The sequence below is a fragment of the Rhea americana genome, unplaced genomic scaffold, assembly GCF_003343005.1.
Source record: "Rhea americana isolate MKP2758 unplaced genomic scaffold, rheAme1 scaffold_6, whole genome shotgun sequence".
NCBI classification, from domain to species: Eukaryota; Metazoa; Chordata; class Aves; order Rheiformes; family Rheidae; genus Rhea; species Rhea americana.
Window position 1 is genome coordinate 8,434,512 of NW_028186756.1, and position 22,884 is coordinate 8,457,395.

The window sequence follows — 22,884 nt, forward strand, 5'->3', positions numbered from 1 at the left end:
CTGTGGCCCTGCTAAGCAAGAGAGCCAGGGCAGCAGGCTTTCTCTTTGACGGATTTGACAGATACCATTTCACTTCATCTGGGCTGAAAAATTAATGGCACGTAATTGTAGAACATGCTGATATCTCTCATAGCGTGTAACTGATTTCATTGTCGGTGATCTCTTGAGACACCTCCTGAAATTCTTTTTAACTTCTTGCTCCTCTTCTGCTGAAATCTCCAAATTGTGAGGAGAAAGGAGAGAGAGCACAGCTTAAAGTTGTAACACATGCATATCTGTGTTTACAGACTTGATCATTCTCTCCAGTCTGGCTGGAGGACATACAATTCTAGACACTGATGTGCCATCACACCAGAGAGAAGGTAGTGATTAATCATTGCAGCTCACAGTGTAGCTTCTTGGGAGCTGGCTGTACTGTAATAATGTTGGCAGTCCAAGGGGATTCTTCCAACAGCCATGGGTGATAAGCTAACCTCTGTGAGAAGATGTCTGGGCACGCCAGGGTTGGAGGGACAGGCCTGATTTTTTTTTTTTTCCCTAAGAGCAGCAGATAGCCTTGTTTCCTGTGTAAATGTGATGCCTTTTTGATCGTAAGTCCTCAGAAGTCGCTGGAAGCATTAACTGGGGGAAGGGGTCAGATCCATTATACAAGCTGATTTATTTCAGCTCTATTAGTGACGTAGGTGACTTCTTCTAGAAACTAGCAAATAGCCACCAAGCAATACTGCATCAGACAAATAGTTCATGATACATAGGCAGAGTTACCAAAGGCCTCATTTGTGATCCCCTGGAGGCTTTTATTCTCCCTTACTTTTGCTGAGACAAGACATTTATTTCAAACGCTTATATTGTTTCCTTCCTTGCTGCGTGATCAATTCTGCAGGGTACAAATTTCCCAGTGCACAGCCCTCAGCTGACCCCACTTTGCAGTGTATGTGCATCCTGTCATCTTTAASCCTAGTGTCCTGCTTGCCCTTAACAGGTGGGAGCTGGGAAGCTAAGGCCAGCTCTCATCCTTGGGACCCTGGTCACCCTCCACTCCCTCTGCACTCAGCAGAGAGAGTGGGATATGACCAGAGAGAAACTGAGTTCTGGCGCCCTGGAGTCTTCTCCCTCCACAGGCAACATGGGGGCCTGAGGTGCCTCTGTTGTGTCTCTCAGTCCTTCTACCCATGTAATGCTTCCTGAAGGCCTGTTGGTGTCACGCAGGTCAGAGAATTGAGCCTCACTGCCATTTGCTCTGTGTGGCCAATGATGAACTGGGCCAGCTGCCACACACTGGCTATGTGAACTGCCTGAAGGCATGGAGCTCTGCAGGTTRGCTGGGTGGTGTGCAACCAGAAGCCTTCGCTGTGTGCTGTTTCAGCTGGTTCCATTCTACATAACATCTCCTACAATGGTGAGCTGGTGAGTAGACCTGCCCTGCCTACTTCTCTGTATCCTTCTGCTCCTCTGGTCCTTTCATGGTRTGGCCTTTCATGGCAGACCACATGTGGCACCACAGATAAAGTCATGCTGCCACTTCGATGGCATGATTAGTCACAAAGTACTGCCATGTCTGTGTTTTTTGTGCAGGCAGTTATAATTGGTTCCCAGGCAGGGGACTTTGAAGGCTGCTGGCTTGACCAAAACAATCCACGTATACTCTAGATTATTTTTCTTGCATACCTGTTCACACTGCAGTCCATTTGGGGGAAATAAATGCAGGCTGAACTTGTCAAAGCTGGGTGAGTCTCTGTGATGTGAGACTGTTTTTTGCTTCTAAACAAGTAGTTTCACATTCAGGGATGTTGAGGCTCTAAAGCAGCCTATTGATATCTGAAAATGCTTACTTTGCTTCTAACTTCAGGGCTGGGAGTTTGAAGATGTTGACTGTGACCTTTGTGTGTGTTGGTTTCTCATCTGGGGTATAGGGACGTGTGCCCTCTTGGGAAAGTGGTTGGAGGGATTGCAACGGAAGGACCTGTTAAACAATTATTTGTTTTAATTAGTGGGCTGCGTTCATGGATCTCTGTCCTGCCACTGTCTGTGTGAGGTCACTGACTGGCAAGCAATGGTTGCTGATCAGGACAGACACACAGCTGCGCCTGTCTGAAGTGGCTTGTGATGTTGTTCCCTCCTTGAGCCTACAGACTGCCCTGCAATGTGGCATTGCATCCAGAGTGTCTTCCTGCTCTGCTGCTTGTGTGGGTTAGGAAGCAGTTTAATTACCCTGCGTTTCTCTGCTAAATGCAGAGGGCAAGTAGGGTGAATTGAAACCCATGATCCCCTGCTAACATACACTAAGGAAATGGCTCACAGATTCCCATGAATTGTGGTGCTGAATTAATTCCCAGACAGATTTCCTCGCAGGGTCCTGTGACTGATCTGAATGCTTTTCCCCTTGTCCATGCCTGCTTGCTAACCTACGTTCTTCTCTCGCAGCATGAGCTGGAAAGAGAGAGGAGCTCTGGAACACGCTGTGGTTGTTACCATGGGCACACAGGGCAAGAGCAGAAAAGATTCCCCAAATTAAAACTGATTGAGGGGAGGGAAGGTTCAGCCTTGAGAGCTGAGCTCTCTGAGCTTCAGCTCTGCTTTCACTTTTGTAGATGCTGGCTTGATGTTAGAGGAAATACCGTTTGTTTGCTTTTATTTTTCCTCTCTGTTTCTCACCCTTTCTCTCCAAGACGTGTGCACTACCTCTGTTTGCAGGATGCTTGGTGAAAAAGTTACTCCCTGGTGCAGTTGGGATGCTCCTGGAGTTATCAGTAGTTCATGCCAGTTCATGGGCTTAGATGGCTGGAGCTCCATGAGTCCGTGTCCTCTAGGGTYAGCTTTATCCTCTAGTCTGGACAAACCTGGGAGGCATTAGCAGCATTGTAATAGTATTTGCTGAAATGATTCCTTCTGTGCTGCTATTCCTTAGCTCTCTGGCAGAAAATACAAAAAAAAAAACATACATGGGAGAGTCTCACTGGCCCCTCAGTGGGAGGACAGCAGTGAAGGCAACGTACCGGATTTATTGTGTGCAGCAATGGTGTAGGAAATGGCGTATCTCCCTTCCTGAAGCTCTCGTACAGGGCAAGGGAGGGTCTGGGGGAAGGCAAGGCTCCCGTCGCCTCTGTGCACCCATCCTCTCCCCACACTGCAGTGGCAGGCCCAGGGCCAAAATGACTTTGAGTGCCCTATGCCAAATCATCTGGAGACAGGTCCTCCCTTCTCCAATGCCTTTGGTAGTGGTGGATTGCTTTCTTATTATTGAAAGGAGATTTGCAGGTCTRGCCTTTGGACGGTGGTTGGTCTGGGTGACTTGACTGGCCGGGCTGTTGGTCACAGCTTCCCGGTGCCGTGGTAAACTACTGCCTGAAAGGAAAGGAAAGRTGAAAGGAAAAGGAGGAGATGGCAAAAGCAGCAGCACTGGTGAAATGGGATTGACTTGTCAGAGCGAGAGAGGAGGGATCTGAGGGTGGAGTTTCTTGGCTGGGGTCTGTAGTGCCTCCTGTGAAGGAAGAGCACTGCCTCATGTTTCCCGTGTGCTGTGTAGTGCCATCTCGGCTCCAGGAAAGCTCTGACACGCTCGTCGGAGATTGCTCTCCTGAGGCTGCAGCAAAGGTCGCAGAAGGAAGAGATGTTTCTATTCTTCTTTTGTTCCAGAGGCTAAAATTGGAAGGAAATTAAATCCACACAGTGAGGGGCTGAGAAAATGAAGAACGAGACACTCRGAAAGCTTCTGTGTGCAGCTGCAAAAATTACCTTCTGCTGCTTATTAATTAGCATGGCAAGGGCTTGAAAGAAGGCAGGAGCTGGAAGTTGGTAATACAAACTCCTCTTCCTGTGTTTCTCCTCCTGGGGATGCTGAGTTAGTTGTAAAGCACCATCCTGTGCCATGTGCTTGCTCTGGGTTATATGACACAGCAACAGCCCAATGGCTGTTTGCAGGGGTGCTGTGTCAGGCTGTTACCCACGTGGCATGGCCCTCCTCCAGCACCACTAGTAAGAGAGCCCAGGTCAGGGTCCTTCCTGGGCGATGCTCATGTGCTTAGGGGAAGATCAGACAGATACTTGGAAGAGGGTCACTGAGAGCAGAAGGATCTCATTAAGCTGAGAAACTCTTGAGCTGAGACTAATCCCAGCCTGGAGAACGCTAAGGGGTGAAATCAGCCTGTTCTGCATTTTAGGTTGTGGCTGTGATTGGAGACATGATATTGGGCAAGTTGAAGCCCTTCTGTGAATCAGTAAAACTGTGCTTATCTCCAGAGACTAGCCCTGACACAGACTTTGGGTTCGTACTGAAGTGCAACAGAACCTGAACAGCACTGTCCAGCTTTCTAGTTTCTTCTGGGCCTTTATATTGGGAACTCCAGTACAGTCAGGCTTGTCACCCTCTGTGAGACAACCACAGTCTCACCTGGCWCTTCCCTCCATAAGTTGCTTCAGCTCACGCTGGCCATCTCACACAGTACCCAGGCTTGAGGACAGCCTTGGCCTGGTGCCTTTCTCATGGGCTTGCCTCTGCCCAGTTCTGCCTGAGCCCCTCAAGAGCATGGCCTCAGCCGCTCTTCGGTGCAGGGTGGGGGCCTCTGCCAGCCCTGCCAGGACCCAGGGGTGCTAGCATGGGGACAAGGCAGGCCAAGATCTCATAGGTCCCAGCTCAGGAGAGGGCTGAGTGGGACCACCGCTGCTCAAAGCACACACTCAGAGAGATTTCTGTCCCCTAGCGTATCCAACTTATCTATGAGATAAGACTAGGTAGCCTCTCCAACGTCAGCATGGTTGCCAGGAATCCCCTGGTTTTGTCCCTTTTAATAGCATGCATCATTTGGGAACCTCCAGTGCAAGACAGCAGACACATCATTTCTGCTTGGTTACGGCATAGCCTCTGGGAACCCCATCTGGGAAACGTGACTGTGCTCAGTACATCCACAAACCTCAAGAGCTGAAACACAACCGGCCGCGTAGATTATATTATGGCTAAGATTCTTAAATAAACAGCACTTGATGAGTGCAGCGGGATGTTTAATAAGAGCCTTCTCATCCTCCCGTGCCCCCCGCCTCCTGTAATCACTTGCAGAGGCAGCCCTGCAATCGGCAGCCAGAGTGAGGAGAGGAGAGAGGCAGGGTRATTTGTATTCCAGCTCTGCCACTGCTCCTAGTGCTTCCAAGAAGCAAGTAAAAATAGCACTCAGTCATTTTGTAAATAATAGCTATCTCCTAGCTGGCCCAGGGAGTCATGAGCACTTAAAAGGGAGATTGCAGGAACCRGAGGGATGTCTGCCTCTCTGTTGTGCAAAGGGCTGCAGGCAGCCAGCACCCAGGAGGAAGGGGCACTGGGACGTGGAGGAGCCGCTCGCAGCAGCGGAGGCAAGGGGAGAGAGAGCAAGTCTGCAGCCTTCTCTGTGAGGCATATCCCCAGATGCTGTGAGATGGAAACCCCAAAGCAGCCTGGCAGCTGCTGCTGCTTTACACCTTCTGCGAGTGAAACAGAGGCAACTGGTCTGCTTGCACTGGAGTCAGGGCAGCAGGATTTGGCCCTCCACACAGCACTAATAGGGACATTTATTGCCTGTACAAGCAGCCAGATCTGGCGTAGCAAATTCTTGGAGAGGAAGGGTAGCTTTTAAAGAGCAGGCAGGTGTAGAGAGTGCCATGGTAACACTGGGGAATGGATGTTACAGCCTTTATTTTACATTTGCATTGCAGATCTACCCAGCTGTGGGGAATTTCTGCACGCAGGAGTGAAGCAGCATTGCCTGGCTAGCATGAACAGGCTGGCAAAGAGCTCTGTGTGCCATGTGGGAGAAGGGGCAATGTTGTTTAACCCACAGCACTTTGCCCCTGCTCACAGGCTTGCTATAGGTGATGTTAGAGGCTTGAGTACACTGAGGCTTGAGAACGTAATAATAAGTGGGATGGGACTCACCCTTGCACAAACGATCTAGGATCATAACACAATATTTAGGTGTTTAAATTCTGTCTGTGTTTAAATGTTGATCCTGAAAATCCCTTGCTCTTACAGGTTCACGGTCTTTTCTCTTTCCTGGTTCCCAGCAGCTGGGGGCATGGTGAGTCTCCACAGCCCAGCTGGAGGTGCTTTTGCAATATTCCAAGAGCGATATCGGATCCTCCAACAGGCATCTGTGAACCAACATAGGTTGTTGCTCTAGAGCTGGGCTCTGGTCCTTACTCTGCATTAGCCTCCTACCTTAAGCGAGTCTCTCCTATCTCATTTCCCACCTGTAAAACAGGACTAGAAGCATCCACTTGCCCCCCAGGAAGCTGGTTCAGTTCACTTACGCGTTTAAAAATCTGAGATACAGGGAAGAAAGGTGCTTGGGATGAAGAAGTGCTATTTAATGTACTATAACAGGTCTATGGAAAATGCCTAACCCTCCACATACAAACCTCAGCTATTAATTCTTTGGTGAGAACTGGGCAAGATGGCCGAGGTGCAGCACACAGATGTTCAGATCTGCAGATGAGGAAGGGGATAAGGACTTCTCTACCATATCTCCTGGGCTTATGCAGGAAAGGCTCCTCTGCTGATTTTCTTGTGTTGCAAAAATAGGTGCAGCTTCTTCATGTTTGGGTATGTCATATGTCATATATGTATGTATGTCATATATGTGGGTACATATGACGGCAAGAAGCGGGGAAGTTGCTTGAATAGCCCATGACTTCTCTGATGAGGAACATTTCACTGTCACAGAGCTGATGGGCTCCTGTGGTGCCAAGAGCAACGTGGAAGCTTGGGCTCATGTAATGCTGCTACAGGATCACATGGGAAGCCTATTTCTAAGGCTGTAGCTTACTCTGTTCTGCTTGTTTTACTGGTTAATGCATTTCCCTGCTCTACTGGAATCTCTGCTTGCACAGCAATGATTTAAATTCAGAAATCCCTCCAGATCCTGCCCTGCCTTGGAAGCACGAAGTAACTGGGAAAGTTCAGTCTCACTTTTGGCATTAAGGGTGCAAAAAKTCTGTCTGCTTAAGTGCTGTGCCCTGAAGTAGGAGTAGAAAAAATGACCTGGGAGAGGACCTGAGCCAGCCTTCTAGYGCTCATCCACAGCTGGAGCTGCCCTTCTATGCATGAAGGATCCTGCTGATTTCAGTGGGTCAGTGTGGCCTGGCCTGAGTGGCACATATGTCCACTGGAGAGCAGCAGCCTGGAGTCTGGAAATGAGAGACTTTCCAGATCTGTGTTATTCTCCTCAGGCCAGTGCTGTTAGGATGAAGAGATGAGAAATAGGATGGGATTTATTCTATGATCYGGGAAGAGCAAATCTGACTTCTGTTTCCTTTGCTTCCAAGAAGGACAGTAGCTAGAGGAGGATGTTCCTACTGAGCTTGTTCTCTGTGGCTGGTTGGGCATAGGAAATGCTGTTTTGTGGTCTCGCATGCTGATAGACAAGCATGGGGTACCATGACAGATTAAAGGGGATTTTGATAGAGATGTCTTAGGGAAACAGACTGTATAATTGCTATGGCCCTGTACTCTGCCAACTACTCTCTATTAAAACCTTTCCTAAGAGTTAGGGGCAACTAAAGATATTTTGAAAGTAGCTTTGGTAGCCAGACTGATGTTCCAGCCACTGAGGACCTTGCAGGTGGGCTATACTAGATTTAACTCTATCATCTAAATCCTGTGATAGCACAAAACATAGCTCAGCCCCAACCAAGAATTTTGCGCAGTGCTTTACCTAGTGCATTTGAATGATGTTGCCCAGACCGAATTAAATGGGTGCCTTCCTCCGGTCCCTGCATTACGTTGGTGGATGGCAAYGGCTGCATATTGTGATAGTTGATTCTGTTTCTGTTATTATTTGCTTTGCCATCACTGGCACAGTGAAAGTATTGGTCACCCCAAGCACTATTAATACATGTTATTTGTGCGAACAGATGGAAAGGACAAGAAAYACCTTTTGGTCCTGAGATTGCAAAGTTGGAAATGAAGTGTTTCTAAGTGGTCTTGGTCTCTTCTTTGCTGGGCTCSTGAAAGGCTCCCACTGGCAGGAGACCTCATTCCTTTTCTATGCTGTGCAGGAGCACATTCATGAGCAAATCATTGAGAGCAGTGCGTTGGCCTTCATCAGAGCAATGTGGCAGGCACTGGATGTGTGACTCCATCCTGAACTGCAGGTCTCCACGAGCAATTTAACATAACAGGGATTTAACATAACAGGAGAAGCTATGCCAAGTTTTTCTAACACAGGACCTTGATAAATGCTATAGTTTTGATCAGATTTGCCAGTAGGTTGTGGGGAGGAACAGGTCTCTGGAGCTCCRTGACTGGTAGTTTAAAATACGCTGAACATACGGACAGAAGACAGGATGAGATCAGATGCATCTAGGATTAAATCATAACCAGCTAACTTTCCCTCAGTTTTTTCCGTTCTGTTTCATAAGAATACAGTGACAATATCATTCCCTTGTGCCATCGCTTTTCTAAGAAGTGTCAGCAAAAAACAACCCCCCTTTTTTTAAAATTAAACTTGTGTACTCTCCATTTTCTTGGGTTTATGCCAAATGCTAGCTAACAAATAAAAAGAGCAGCATCCTATACAAGGGTGTGCAAAATTAGTTCTGCCTTTTCACCTGGTCATCGCTTCCTGAATCACTTCTCCAACGCTTGGATCCTGCAGGTCACGTTGTATAGCACAGGTCCTTTTATGGACCCCTCTATCCCTCTTTCCAGCTCAGTTCCTCTTGGATTCACAAGGTAATTTATTCTGCCTGTCTGACTTCACTGGTCATGGGTGACTGTGTATCCTGATCTGGTATCTATTGCTGTGTATTATTTATGTTGGACAATCTAAACAGTCAAAAAAGGAGAGGAGAGGGGAGTGGAGAGAGAGTTCCTTTTTTCCTCTAACACTTAATTGAAGAACCTCGCTTCRCTAGAATTGCCTTCTATGCTGTATATCTCATTTGGGGACTTGCTTGGAGGGACACAGAGARAATACTGTGAGTTTGTCTTACAGAAGTATCTCATTTTGTTTAAAAAGTTGCCTCACTGACTGCTGTGTGTTTCAGAAAGTGTACTGCCTACATATTTCTCTTTAACCTTCTTTTTATCGCATCAAGACAAGATCAAGGGTTACTTATATAGCACAATAATATCAGCCACAGGCTGTGTCAGTAGCTCTCCAACCATAATAACTGAAGACATGTATATGTATGTTTTAGCCATTAAGGAGGAAACTCTGCCAGAATGCATTATCTTTTTTTTTCCTTTCTTCTTTTTTTTTTTTTTTTTTTGAATACCAAACTTTGTTGAAGCATAAGATTAAGCTTCATGATATTAAAAAATAACTGTCAGAGAACACAAGAATTTCCATAACTGAATTGAGCAATGAATTGAGCTGTCCAGGCTAATAATATAGCTGCTGCAGAGGCCAAAATGGGATGCTACTGATAAAACACAAACTCTTTTTGAAGCTTTAAACAGGTTCTTTCATTGGGAATGCAGCTGAGACAATTAACAACGTACAAAAGGAGCACAATCATATGATCTATCCCTAAAGTAATGAAGATTTAYAGTAACGTAGTGCTAAACTCAAGGCACCTCATTCAGGTCTTTTAGTATATTCTAGTGGACAGAGTACTATCTGCCAGGTGACCACAGCAAGCCACCCCATCCTCCTGTGCCTCAATTTCCTTGCAAAACAGGACCATGACAGAGACCTCTTTGAGGAGGCGTGCTGAGATGATAATGATGGAAATCATAATGAGAACTGCATGTGCTACTCAGCATGGATAGTGTCAGCTGATAGCCACATTCTGGAAAGCACTTCAGTTTATCTTTACCTGGACTCATAGAATTAAAATTGCCCATGAGTTTTAGTGGCTGGAGCAAGAATCGAGGTCTCCTGATTTTGTTGAGGCAGAGTCTGGAAGGAGACTGCTTTTCAGCATCTGCAAGGAGAACATAGTCTGGCTGTAGATGACTATAGGAGGCATATAAATACTACCTYCACAAGAGCTGCTGTCCTTCAGTTGAGACTCTTAGGAAAGCAGCAAACATGATAGGAGTAAAAGGCAAACAGAATATTGATTCTTCTATGTACAGATAAGCCTGAAGCTGTAACAAAACYTGAGTTTTCTAAAACTGGTGGAACATTTCTAGGATATTTATCAGGCTGGGAGACACAAAAGGGTATCAGATTAAAGAGAATTTCATAATTTGGGGACTTACCTCTGTACTGAAGATATGGGGATCTGTACAACAGTACGTATTGCGTAACTGCATATAATTTGTAAATACACATAGTCTAACTACGTTAGGACATATTCATCTGTGGTTTAAGTGTGGAAAGCAGTATAGCTATATCAAAGATGAATTTGCCCAACTATGAATGATAAAATCAGCTATTGTTTAGGGTACACTACTGAGCACAATACCAGCTTGTTGAGGGCTTCACCAGGGAGGCACCTGACATGAAAAAAACAACACAGAGAAAAATGCTAAAGCTTTTCCTGTACAAAAGCATTCTTTTCTCTAATTTTTTTTCCCCTCTTTTTATGTCCCAGACAGCGTAACTGAAGTCAAGACAGACATTTACGTGACGAGTTTCGGCCCTGTCTCGGACACAGATATGGTAGGTGCTATTGGCCAGGCAGGTGTGCCTCCAAGGGAGTGGGTGGTGTGTCTGGCAATGGTGGCAGCAGTGTCCCACTCTCAGCCCTGACCAGTCTGGGCAAAAACAGGACGTTCCTAAAGGCAGGAACATGACCAAGCATCCTTCCTGTATGGGCAGGAACGTACCTAGTCATCTTCTCTTAGTGGAGGCAATAGAAGCGAACTGTTTCTTGGATGTATTTTAACTTTTGGAAACCAAATGATAATGCAAAACGCAAAATTAGAGAGTCAACACCTCTGCATCATTTGAGCAGTCTGGAGGCTTTAGAATCTTTTTGTTTCCTGTAAGAGCAACCTGAGGCAATGAAATGGGAAGGCAGGCCCAGGAGACCAAAACCAGTATGTAGCTCCCTCATGTGCCTTGAGAAGCACCTTCATTGTAGCCAATCTTCCTCAGTCAGACTGCATGGAAGTATGAAGATGCTTCATGGGAAGTGTCCAAATGTGGCCTGTTTTGATGACAGTGCCAAGAGAGAGCAGTTCCCACTCACAAATTGTCCTAAGCCCTTGAACCAGAAGGGAGGCGAAAGAGAGGAAAGAAAAAGACTGAACTGATTGGAATATTTTGACATGTTCAGGGAAAATTATTAATGAAAAGGCCTGAGGTCTGAATCTAGGCTTGTATTCCCACAACAGTTTGTCTTCTAATTAAAATAGGACTGTGGAGCATAATTAATAGTGAGCTTTCTCAAAAGCATTTCTTGCAGTTTGTATTCCACATGCAGACTTACACAAGAGAGTGGCTGGTTGTGATGGCTTTACATTTCAAGGCTACCACATGAGGCCAGTCACGCATTAGGGACTGAGGCTCTCCTGCTTGCCTAGTTCTGGAGGTTACGTGGTGCTGCAGTACCCTSGGGTACCCAAGGAGAGTTTGGAGCTGGAAGGAGCCCATCTGAGGCAGGGAGCAGGCACTGCTCTCGCAGGCAGGAGCAATGTCCYGAGGCCTCCTCCAGCCCCTCGGAGGCTGGAACAGTTTCATTTACTGTGCTCACTTGGCCATGAATGTCTCTCTGACCACCCTACTGACAGTCCTAAGCTAGCGAACGAAGGAGCTGGAAGAGAATTAAATGCATTTCATGCCAGCGCTTGCCCCATCACACAATCCCATATTGCTTTGGAAAGACCACTGCCTCCAGGGTTAAAAGTTAACTTACTGTCCCTGTAGCCACGAGCGTTAATCTCATCTGAGTTCTCTCTCTATCTCACTTTCTTTCATACCACAGCAGAGACACATAATATATTCAGCAATCTCAGCCCTTGGGGAGTATCTGATAATTACTTCCAAGGTGGAGCATATTTGATTAAGGGAGTGTGTATAATGAACTGTGAAGAAGAAATATGAGGTAYTGAAAAGAGGAAGATATTCTCTGCAATGTGATTTGACAAAATGAATTTAAAATTAGGAAGACAGTTGAAGAATAATAAATTATTTCCCGCCTCTTGTGCTTTAGTTCCATGTATTTTACAAATGCATAGCAAATGTGTTTTAGCATGCACTCCTGGTATTAAATGCAGTCAGAAATGTGTGTGAGAGAGAAACCTTATCTCCCTGGGAAGCAAGGGGAGAGCCCGCTGTTCTGGTGTGGTTCCTTTTATCTCAGGAAGTGGGAAAGTCCCTCCTTTTACTCTTGCATCTTCCTGATGATCTTGCTCCTGTCCCTCCCACAGCCATTACTCATTGCCATGGAAAGCCTTTCTTGTGCAACTTGATGCAGACAGAGGCTGTAATTATGATGATGGAGGAGAGGCAGGTAAAGTTGCTGCAAGTAACAGAGGAGAGTAGCTGGTTACTAACTGTGGAGGAGAACATGTGGACCTTTTCCCCAAGATGCKCAAAGGGACTTCTAATCTCCCTTTCCATTTGGCTTATAAAATTGAGCCTTATTGGACCTGACATATGCCCAAAACTTGAGTAGTAAGTAGTAGTAAGCTTTTCAGCTGTGCCTTAGTTGCTGAGTGGGGAAAAGTCAAGGGAATTTTATGCTTTGGAGGGCAAACTCAGAAGGAGGACTGAGTCTTGATGGCTTTGGTTACTTCCATAGAGGGAAAAAGAACATGACCTAGAGCTAGGTATGTTCCTTGGAAGCTGGGACTTGGAATTGATGCTCTCCTGGAAAGAAGGCTGGAGAAGAGGGTTAGGATCACAACATGATTTCTCTTTCCTTCAGGAGTGATTCTTTGACATAAAAGAAGAAAAACAGGACAYAGGAAGGTGTTATAAAATGTTTTCTGTTTGTTTTGTTGGTTGATTTTTAATAAGAGCAGAAAGCTGTGAATAAGATAGCTCTTCTCCTGATAAAGGCTTTTCCCAAAGCTGCCTCCTGTGGCTGCACACAGGCTCAGTCTTTTGTTTTGGTTTCTTTACTGAGCTTAAAACCSCAAAGGGAGGTTGATCTTCCATGAGGGAGCAGAGTATCTTGTACAGGGGCGATAGGATCTTCTCTTTCCTTTCCCCAAGSCATAATCCAGAAACCTCACATTTGCGCAGGAACGCCTGTGTGGCTGGGGAGCAGGGATGAATTTCTTTGCTTAGATGCTTTCATTTAGGTAGCATCTGCTGCAAAATCTTGCAGAAATTTCTGTGACCTATAGGAAACCGATGTGCTGCAGCTCTTAAGTGCTGCTGAGAAGAGCTGCAGGAAAGAAATCATTCACATAGATAAGTTTAGTTACTCCTGCAGCCTCCGGATACCCATAAATAACAACTATGAATCCACAGCAGCATTGCAACAAGAACCRGAACAGATTTTCCAAAGCCCCCATCTCTCTCTGCCAGCCTCGTGAGTTAATGAGCCCTGCTTCGTTAGCGAGCTGAGGTACGTGTAGCTCAGGCGAGYGGCTCCAGGCTGCCTTCCTGCCCAGGCAGTGGTGAAGTTGATGCTAACTAGCTCATGCAGTTCCCACAAGTGGTGCCAGTCCTGAGTGGGCATGGGCTGGTTTGAGTTAGTGGGAATGGTGGTCCCATATGCCAATATTAATTTAGTTTTTGCCCTGATATGGCTGTGATGCCTTCATCRCGGCTTTCCTGCAGACAGGTTGGCGAAAGAATAGAGGAATAAGCAGCTCAGTGGGACATTGTAACCCAACAGCACTSGGCTCCTAATCGTGGAAGAATCTACAGAGCCTGTGGTGTTGGTGCTCCAGTATCCTGCCCCTGCCTCAAGGCCAGGGCTGCGCTGCTGCCATGGCACAGAAGGAAGAGCTGGGGGTCAATAGGTGAACGGGTGTCCCAACAGYAGGAGAGGGGCAAAGGTGGGGAGCAATGTGCTGAAGAACAGCCGTTTTGCCCAYGCTTGGCCCATGGTGTTATATTGTTCCCATAGGTTCCAGTGTGCTTTTTGCTCTTTTTTAAACTCTTCTGCTAAGATGGCAAAAATCAAATTTGCCAAGACTACTGGCAGTTGGCCCTGGCTATGAGATTGTAAAGAGGCGACCTCTGATCACCCCAGCTGGAGTTTGGGCTCATAAATAGTTTTTTTTTGCTTATGCTCACTTAAAAAAGAAAGTCACAATGTTTTAATGACAAGTTCATGAAGGCCTTGATTCAGTGCTTTGCTTGAAAGGCACTGATGCAGAGGTGACTGAGGGAAGCACATCATTAGAACAGTGTCCTGAAGCTCTGTTTTAGGTGTAAGGGTAGAGTTATCAGTATCCTTCCCAATTTTCATCTTGGATAACTTGATTTTTGCCTATTCAAATTCTTGTGCAGTTGCATAGCATGGTTCCTTCTCCCTGCGAGGTCTGTATAAAGACGCTGGTGCAGCACAGAGAAGCAGGCTACCCCAGAAATGGCCACTTTCCACTGTAGGCTGTATTGCAGCATGTCTGCAGTCTGTCAGAAACACTGAGATGCAAATGTTGTGTTAAAGTCATTATACAAAAGACTGCAAATGTCTTTTATCCTCCACAATTTTCTCTGTTGTTGTTAATCCCGAGTTATTGTTGCATCATGCTTCGCTGTCAACCAGAGTGTGCTGAATACAGTATACTTAATAACTGAAGACATTTATCATTTCTTCAACTACCTTGCTTGCAATGAAGAACTAAGTAAAACAAGAGTTATCTTTCTCTCCTCTCTCTGCAAAGGAATATACCATCGATGTCTTTTTCCGGCAGTCCTGGAGAGATGAGAGGCTGAAGTTTGATGGGCCCATGAAGATACTTCCCCTGAACAATCTGCTGGCCAGTAAGATCTGGACTCCTGATACCTTCTTCCACAATGGCAAGAAGTCTGTAGCCCATAACATGACAACACCCAACAAGCTACTGCGCCTGGTGGACAATGGCACCCTCTTGTACACCATGAGGTAAGGGTGTTTCTCCTGGGCTAGGGTCTTCCAGGTCCCTGCACACACGCACCAGTCAGATGTTCCTATATGCCTGCAAGCTATCCATCCATGTAAATAATGTTTGCCACTTTTGGTTGATACACTAATTTACCTTCCAAGGTAAGCAGACTTATAAATGAAGCAACAAGCAACTTCTAGATGCAAGAGAAAGATACTGAGGGTTTTTTAGGGGGGTGTAAATCTTTGTTTTCTAAATTGTTTTCTCTGCATCCATCTCTGAACAGATCCTAACTAATAACACACTTCATTGAGGATTCTGTGTACTAAGTTGCTGCACAGTCACCTACTTTTAAGGACCAGACAAAATTTCCACTCTTCATAGGAGAGTTGGCTGTGAATCTGCATCATGTCAGCAAGTTTCACAAGCTACCATTGATAAACAACACTGCATTTGTGCAGCAGTTCTCTGATGTAAGTTAGTCCTGCCAGCACCCTGGGGGCCTAGGTCTCTGAACATCAGTGATCTCACATTACAGATAAGGGCACTGAGGCATACAGGGTACATGAAGGGGGAAGTCCATTTTAGCTGAAGGGCTCAATACTGCTTCTGGCTGTCTGGCCTGCATGTGGGTGACTAAAACTCTCCACCATCTGTATCATTCTCTAATGGTAAAATTTTATAGGAGCTATTAGCATGAGGCAGCAAAAAAAGTTTTTTATGTCATTTCACTTGTTTGTTATTCAACAAAAAACCATTAGCTTCAGCAAATGTTACCTGGCTGGGAAAGTATTGGATTTGCTCTTGATCTTAGGGCTGGGCAGTAACGCTGGAAGGGGTTGGGGTGGCAGCATCACAAGACTGTTAGGAATGAAAAACCCTGTGACTTCACTTCCTTCACGAGGTTCAATCAATTCAGTAAAACCCTTCAGTGTARCCGCTTGCTAAGGAATGGATGGAGGAAGGAGAGTCTGGGCCTGTGTCTGCTGTTGCCCCCCTTAAATACAAGATTACCTGGGGAGTAACTTTTCCATAGCTACCTCTAAGGCTTTGCAAGTGGCTAAGATCCCACACAGAGATCCCCAAAGCTGCAGATGTGATTAGTCCTCGCTAGACAGAAAAGTACAACCCACTGCACTGGACAGTGTGTCAGGGACAATACAGGGCTCCACGAGGTTTTCTAAGATATCCAGAACGGACACATCTGATAGTTGCTCTTCTCCATGCTGTTAAGGGAAATGCCTGCCCTGGGCAACACAGTTTTTTGGCAGCTTTTGTCAGTGGGGGTCCAGAAGGAAGAAGATGCAAGGAGATGGACTGCATGATCCGTGGCTGTGTATCAGACTGAAACTCAGAGACCAGGGTCCCATCTCACTTTGCCACTGGTTTGGCACACTGTCCTGCTGATTAGGGAGTTTAGAGGGAAGTTTGGACCTCTATCAGATTTTCCCTGGGCTGATAGGACCATGTGCTGCTCCTTTTCCAGGCTGTGCCTTGCAGGTTCAGTCCAGACTGGTATGTTGCCATGCAGTTTGACTCCTGATATACCTCCCAATCCTTTACCTTTTACTGGGCAATACCCTTGAGGGATCACCTCTGCTGATGAGCAATTAGAGGCACACCTCTTGCTATCTATCTTGCTGTGAAAGCCAACTTCTCTTAGTCAAGGCTTGCATTTATAGATGAAGTTGCTCTGGTGAAACAGCAACTATGGCATAGGCGTCCAGCAAAATTATACCTGTGTAACAATATTTATAGCTCTTGGAGAGAGCCTCTTTATCACTGACCTGAGCTTCAAGAAGTTACAAGCCAGCTGTAGCTGACTGTCCAAGGATTTCTTTTTGTCACAACACAACCTTCTTGTGGATTGGTGCAACATCACACTACAAACTTCTGATCACTGACTCAGGCCTTGGCACCTGGATGATGAGATGACCTTTATGACTGCAGCAGAAAATTGTATTTCTCTATTCCACTCTCTCCAGCTGCTTAGTAAAGGACAGGATTACTGTTCCTTCTGCCTCTTCCCTGCTACTCTGCATGCCTTAGAGGGTCAGAGGAAGAACACAGTTTTATTATGTAGTCCTGCTTCTGCAGTCTTGTTTTTGGAGCTCCTACAAGATCTGAGTAGTTCACRGAAGTCCAGGTAGGGCCTCGATGCTCTGGTGTCAGAGCTGAGTGCAATGAACTGGTAATTGCTGGCAGATTTACTTAARGTACAGACAAAAACTCAGCTGCTACACAATCTCTGGATGAAATCTCTGGCTCAAATTGTGTGAAGCACACAGATAATCTTCTGGTTCTTCCTGGCCTTGAAACACATGAGAACAGTGAAAGCTTGATTCTGTACTAATGGGATTCAGCTTTGTGAATTTAGGCTTTAAAGAGCTCTTCTGCTCTTCAAAGCAACTGTCAGAGTGGCATGTTAAGGCATCGTGGTTATTGTCAGAGCGGTTCCCAGACAATATGTGTTCAAGGTATGCACTCAAAGGATGTTTTTTCCAACTACCAAGCTGACACATTCAACTGCATACCCAAAGACTTTGCCTTAAGAACCTGTGTTGCTAAAAACAAAGTGAAGACCTTAGCAGCAGTGCGTGAGGACTTGAAAAGGACAGTCGGTGAACCCTTTACTGAGGGGAGCCAGAACAGCAGAGAAGGCTCAGCACAAAGGTGCCCAGGCTCTGCCCAGAATAACAGCATCACCTGGGCAGCCCCACTGGTGCAGTTTCRCCCCTGGCAGTAAGTCCCGTACGTGTTGCAGCATGCTCAGGAGTTTGTCGTTTCCAGGCTCCTCTTTAAAAATCCCAGGGCCTCGTAGGGTCTCTGCTACCAAAGGATCTGGGTTGCCTTTACTACCTGGTAAATTGCATTGTCAGCATGCAAAACCCATCCACAGGATGGAGGGGACAGTAAACTTGAGGTGCAACCGTAATTCAGCTTCTGTAAGAATACCAGCTCAAACATCCCTGCACCAGCTCCCCAGTAATGTGGGTGGGCAGCTAGTTTGGCTTGAGCCCACACTGGGGTTGGTTCTAGACAACAGCGTAAATGGACCTGAGCAGACCAAAGCTAGCAAGCTAACCACATGAGTATATGAGATCTGCACAGCCAATTTGAAGCTTTTTTCTGCCGTATAGTTTCCAGAGTGGGTCTAGAGGCAAAAATGACCTATTTTCTAGGTTTGGTTTTGTGCAGGCAAACTCTTATAAAGAAGCCATCCCAAGAGGCAGAAATCTTCAGCGATCACCTTATCTCCCTGCATTTTTGCCATCATGGGCTGAAATCTGCTGAGACGGGGAAGATATAATGAGAACTCAGTGCTGTCAGATCCAGTGCAGGGATCCTAGAAACAATTTGGCTTCAAACTTAAACCTGAGCAATTAAACCTAACCTAGACCTGTACACAGCCTAAACCATAAACACTACCTATTTGGCCTGACTGTGGTTATTAACAAACCTCCTAAAGGATAAATCAGGACAAGGCTCAAGCAATATCCTTGGCATAAACAAAGTCAATTCTGCTGTGCAGGGCACTGTCATGTTTTTGTACCACATATACACCAAGAGATTATTTCATTTGCGTCCCAGAAATTGGACTGAGACTCTAGCTCATCCTGCAGCACAGCGCAGGTAACGACAGGGGCTCTAATGACACATCAAAGGCTTTGCTAAGCTCCTGGTAACCATGAGAACGAAGCTGAAGAGGTTTGTTGTACAGTCAGCCCTGGGAGAGGTWTGTTTAGCCTGATTCACGCTTCTTGCCATTGTGTTGAGCAGTTCAAAGGACTTCCTATGACTTTAAAGAGAAAAGCATGGGTTCTTTCCTGGATGTTCCACTTCTGGTGCAATTGTGCCAGCAAAGCAATGAAAGAGCACAAAGACCTTGCAGTCTAGTATCAAGACAGTTCTGAATTAGTTAACGCTAGTGACCGGGACAGATGAGCTCAAGGATAGAACAGCTGGATTATGCGATTGCTGGCAGCATGGCCATTTTTCACATGCTGTTTAGACTTTAAAATGACATTTCATGGCTCAGATGTCTGGACTGGAACAGCACATCAGAGCAATGAAGCAAACCTCTGAGGCTACGTGGCCATAAGCTTCCTTGTATAGGGTCAGGGGTAAAGAAGAACATTTCTGCAACACGCTCTTTTACCCATATGCTGCAGAAGCTGTGGTAATTGCCTGGGAAGTGAGACACATTCCCCTTAGTTTGACATTTTGACATTTCGACATTTCGTTAGGCAAAGTATTTGGTGCTGAGGACTTCTTCACCAGAAACAGGCCAGGACAGGATAGGCTGTCTGGAGATAAAGCAGAAGTGGGGTGATGTGTACGCTCCTGAGCAGTGATTGCTTCCACAACCCACATAAAAATCTCTGCTAATTACTGCTCTGAAAGTTGGGTGTGTGCGAGAAGGACCGGAGGAGAAGGACCTGGGGAGGGGCAGTAGATAGCCAAGGAGTGTCAGGGGCTGTGGGCTGCAGAGGAGTGAGCAGCAGCGCACAGCAGCGGAGCCCTGGGAAAGACATCTCGGAGAGCCAGCGCGCCCTGCGCCCGTGGGGCCGCGGCAAAGGGAGCACAGGCAAGGGAGAACATCCAAGAGAGGGAACGCCTGTATGCCTTTCCCCTTCGGCAAGAAAACACGCTCTGTTCACAAGTTATCTGTAGATGTGCTGACTTCTGTCCGGCCAAAATTGCTGAACAGACTCATCATGCTGGAGTGGTTCAGCCATTCCTTTTCTTTTATTTAATTTCAGGAGACTTAAAAACTCCTTCAGCTGTGAGCAGAGAAGGTGGCAGATTAGGTTACTTCTTCAGTGGTTTGTTGATGGATTTATTGTGTAYTTTGTCATTTACTGGTTCAGCTAACAAAACATACTTTAGTTTTAAAATTGAGACTGCGACTTTGCCACACAACCCCAGAGTCCTCCAGCATCACTGTAAAGTTGCCCCTTTTCCTAAACAGCACTCACTCTTGTCGGCTGTGGCCCAGCGCAGGCGGGAGGGCATGACCAGGGCCGGCTTGTGCCCAGCTGATTTCTGCTGCTGTTCTGGCCCTAGTGAGGGCAGAGCCAGGCTAAAGGCATCGGTGGCATTTCTGGCAGCACTAAATGGTACTCTAGCACTGGCCCTGCAGCCTGGTGCCTTGGAGCTGTCTGTGTTCAGCCTTTTTCAGTGGCCGTTAATTACAGACAAAATTTGCGACTAGTCCAGTGAATGAAAATGACCTTTCTGATTTTGGRGAATTCAGAACACGTCAGAAGAAAAGCACTGATCTGGAGGAGAGGCCCTTTGGAAAGGCTGACTTTGGGGACACCCAGCTAAGATCCTTTTGAAACAAGAAGGCAATCATTGAAGCTGAGGAAGGAAAAGGAAGGTTAAAAGGAAAAGGCTTGCATGACCTGAGGGAGGCAGGGGGAATGCTGAATTTTGTGTGCAAAGACACCAAAGTTATCTTTATGCCAATGACAGTGAAAAATATTAGAAGCAAAAAAAATCCATTGCACTTGGAAAGGAAGCAGAAAGAATTGAACAGTGAGATCGTGAGGACATACTCAAAGTGCGTACAAACGATAAAGTTCCTCAAGTAAGTTTCTAGCTGACGGAAAAGAACATCACAAAAGGAACAGAACAGAAGGAGCAAAGCTGCCTAGTCTGCTGCTTGCTGCCAGGTTTTTCTACCTGCTTCTTGAAATCCTTGTCTTCAGCCAGATTACAAGAGAGAGGCATCAAATGGAAGGAGCAGTTGGTTGGTGCATTTGAGTCCCCAGGAGAAAACAATTTCAGTAGTGTGATTGTAGGCTTGTGGAAATCACTGTCAGTCTTCCCATTGGCYTCAGTGGGTTTTGGATGAGATCCTGAAGTGGTCAGCTCTGCTTCTCTGTCAGGCAAAACAGGTACAATCGGTCCAGTGGTGAAGAGTAGCACAAGTCAGAGGGAGTAATTTGTTTCTGAAGAAGTTACATTAGACCACGTGCTGGGTCTCTGGCAGGCTGAGGAAGCTGAGCTGGGGCAGACCATAATGCAGGCAGGAATTCATTGTCAGCTCTTGGTCGGTAGAAAAATTCCCAGAGGACAGGGTGGTTACTAGCCATACACTAGTAATCATTTAGAAAGGATCTGTCAGACTCAGAGAAGGGAAGGCCCYTGGTCTCTAGAGCATGCAATAGCCTGGGTGCAGCCTTGAATCACAGAAACCGTAAGCCACTGGGTACTCGGAGTGGAGAGCAAGGAACAGATTGCTCTGAATGCACCTGGATCTTGTACTCCTCTGTAAGCAGCCRCTGATCTCTGTCAGAGGTGGAGACTGCCTGTGTAGACCTGTTAAACCTGCTCTAATTACTCTGGCCGGGGTATGAAGAACTGCTTCAGTCGTGGTTGGTTGGTTGAGAGCCCTTGGKACCCAAAAGTGAGTGGTGATTCAACAGCCAGCCCCTTGGGGCTCCAGTGTAGCTAGTCCCTGGGGGAACTATAGGACCATGTCTTGCTGCTGATGAATAGTTAAGAGCTGTTTTCCAGAACTGAGCCTGTCCTGGTTGAAGAGTTATTTTTTTTTTCTAGCTCTTCCCTGTGTGGGGTAGCTCCCGATGCATGGCGATGCCTGTTCTCCCTGTGGGGTGGATGTACCCAGGGGAGACAGGGCAGCGGCAYCTGGCTCTGAAAGGAACAGAAATGAACATTTACTTCTGTTGCAGTAAGAGACAGTGAGGTAACACTGAAGCACAGTGGGGAGGGGTTCAGAAGGTTTATGGGAAACTGTACTTTTCTCTTTCCTTTGCCAAGCTTGTACAAGAATAGGTCTTAGATTGCCCCACAGTGTAATCTGCTGCGCTATACCCCTGTGACCACTGCAATTGTTCCACTCCCTGACATTGCAAAAGGCAAATTCACTGAGGCACAATCTGGATTTTAAACTCCTGCTGTGGGTGCTCCTGGTCATGCAGGAGTGTTTGGCCCCACTGAAGTTAYGGCAGCTTCTGTCTTTGCCTCTCTGCTTCTTGATGCAATGTCTCTGCAAGTCCCTTTCAGGGAGGTCTGGTCAGGGATGCCAACTCTCAGATCTTTTACAAGAAGCACATGTGTCTTCAAGTCTTACAGATTTGATAGAGTGAAAGGGAGACATGGAGGACTAGAGAAAGGAGTTTCTCTGGTGGTGTATCCTGGGTTGTGCACTATGCTGGGATCCACCAAAAAGCAGCTAAGGGAAGTGCAGGGGCAGGAATGCTCTGAAGCTCTTACCAGGAGCTTTTCTTAGCCCTGCAGGAAGATAAGGATTCCTAGGGGTTAAAGCTACCATGATCTTCAGGGTTGAGTGTAGGTTGAGTGTGGGTCAGTATCCAGCTCTGAAATCGCAAGATTCGCATCCTCACCTGCCACAGCAAACTCCCTAGCTGGCAGAGAGTTTCCACCGCAGTCTCCTCAGTGCACTCACAGCCAGTAGCAAGCGGTTGTGCGGMTGTTTTTCTCATGCCTTGCACAGAGCGTGGGTCCTGCTTGTCACAGCACCATCTGCCGCCCTGCAACAACCATCACTGCAGCGCCTGTCCTCGCAGGGCCCAAGCTGGGCAGGTTGGCTGCGCACGAGAGAGCCATCGGGTGCCCAGGCYGTGTGGCTGCTGAGGCCCCCGGAGCTCCCGAACCACATCACTTCTATTTTGTTTTCCCAAAAAGAYATTTAGAGTGATTTGGGAAGTGCTTGTTTTTGTCCAACAAAACTCTTCAATACCAGCTTTAAAAAACAACTTCTTTTCCAAAATCTTTTAAGGTTTGTTCACATGAAAGAAACCCAAGTTTTATTTTTTGTTTGTTTTGTATTCACCTAAGCCTGAGTTTTTCTCTGTAAARAATAACTTTCCTGAAGCTTTTCAGTTTGTTAAAATGTTATTTGCTAGTTAAAGGAAAATATCTCAAGAGAAGCTTTCCCCTATTCCTTTTGACCTGACTTTTCCACAAGCCACCTTCAGCCTTAG

At 46.4% G+C, this 22,884-nt stretch overlaps 1 protein-coding gene across 1 annotated transcript in view; it reads left to right on the forward strand.

The window, feature by feature from the left end:
• LOC146587401 (gamma-aminobutyric acid receptor subunit alpha-3-like) overlaps nucleotides 1-22,884 on the forward strand; it is a 70,969-nt gene that overhangs the window by 28,489 nt on the left and 19,596 nt on the right. The window contains exons 4-5 of the mRNA XM_085319735.1: nucleotides 10,510-10,577; nucleotides 14,708-14,928. Coding sequence (XP_085175861.1) covers nucleotides 10,510-10,577; nucleotides 14,708-14,928 — 289 coding nt within the window. The remainder of the gene's footprint in view (nucleotides 1-10,509; nucleotides 10,578-14,707; nucleotides 14,929-22,884) is intronic.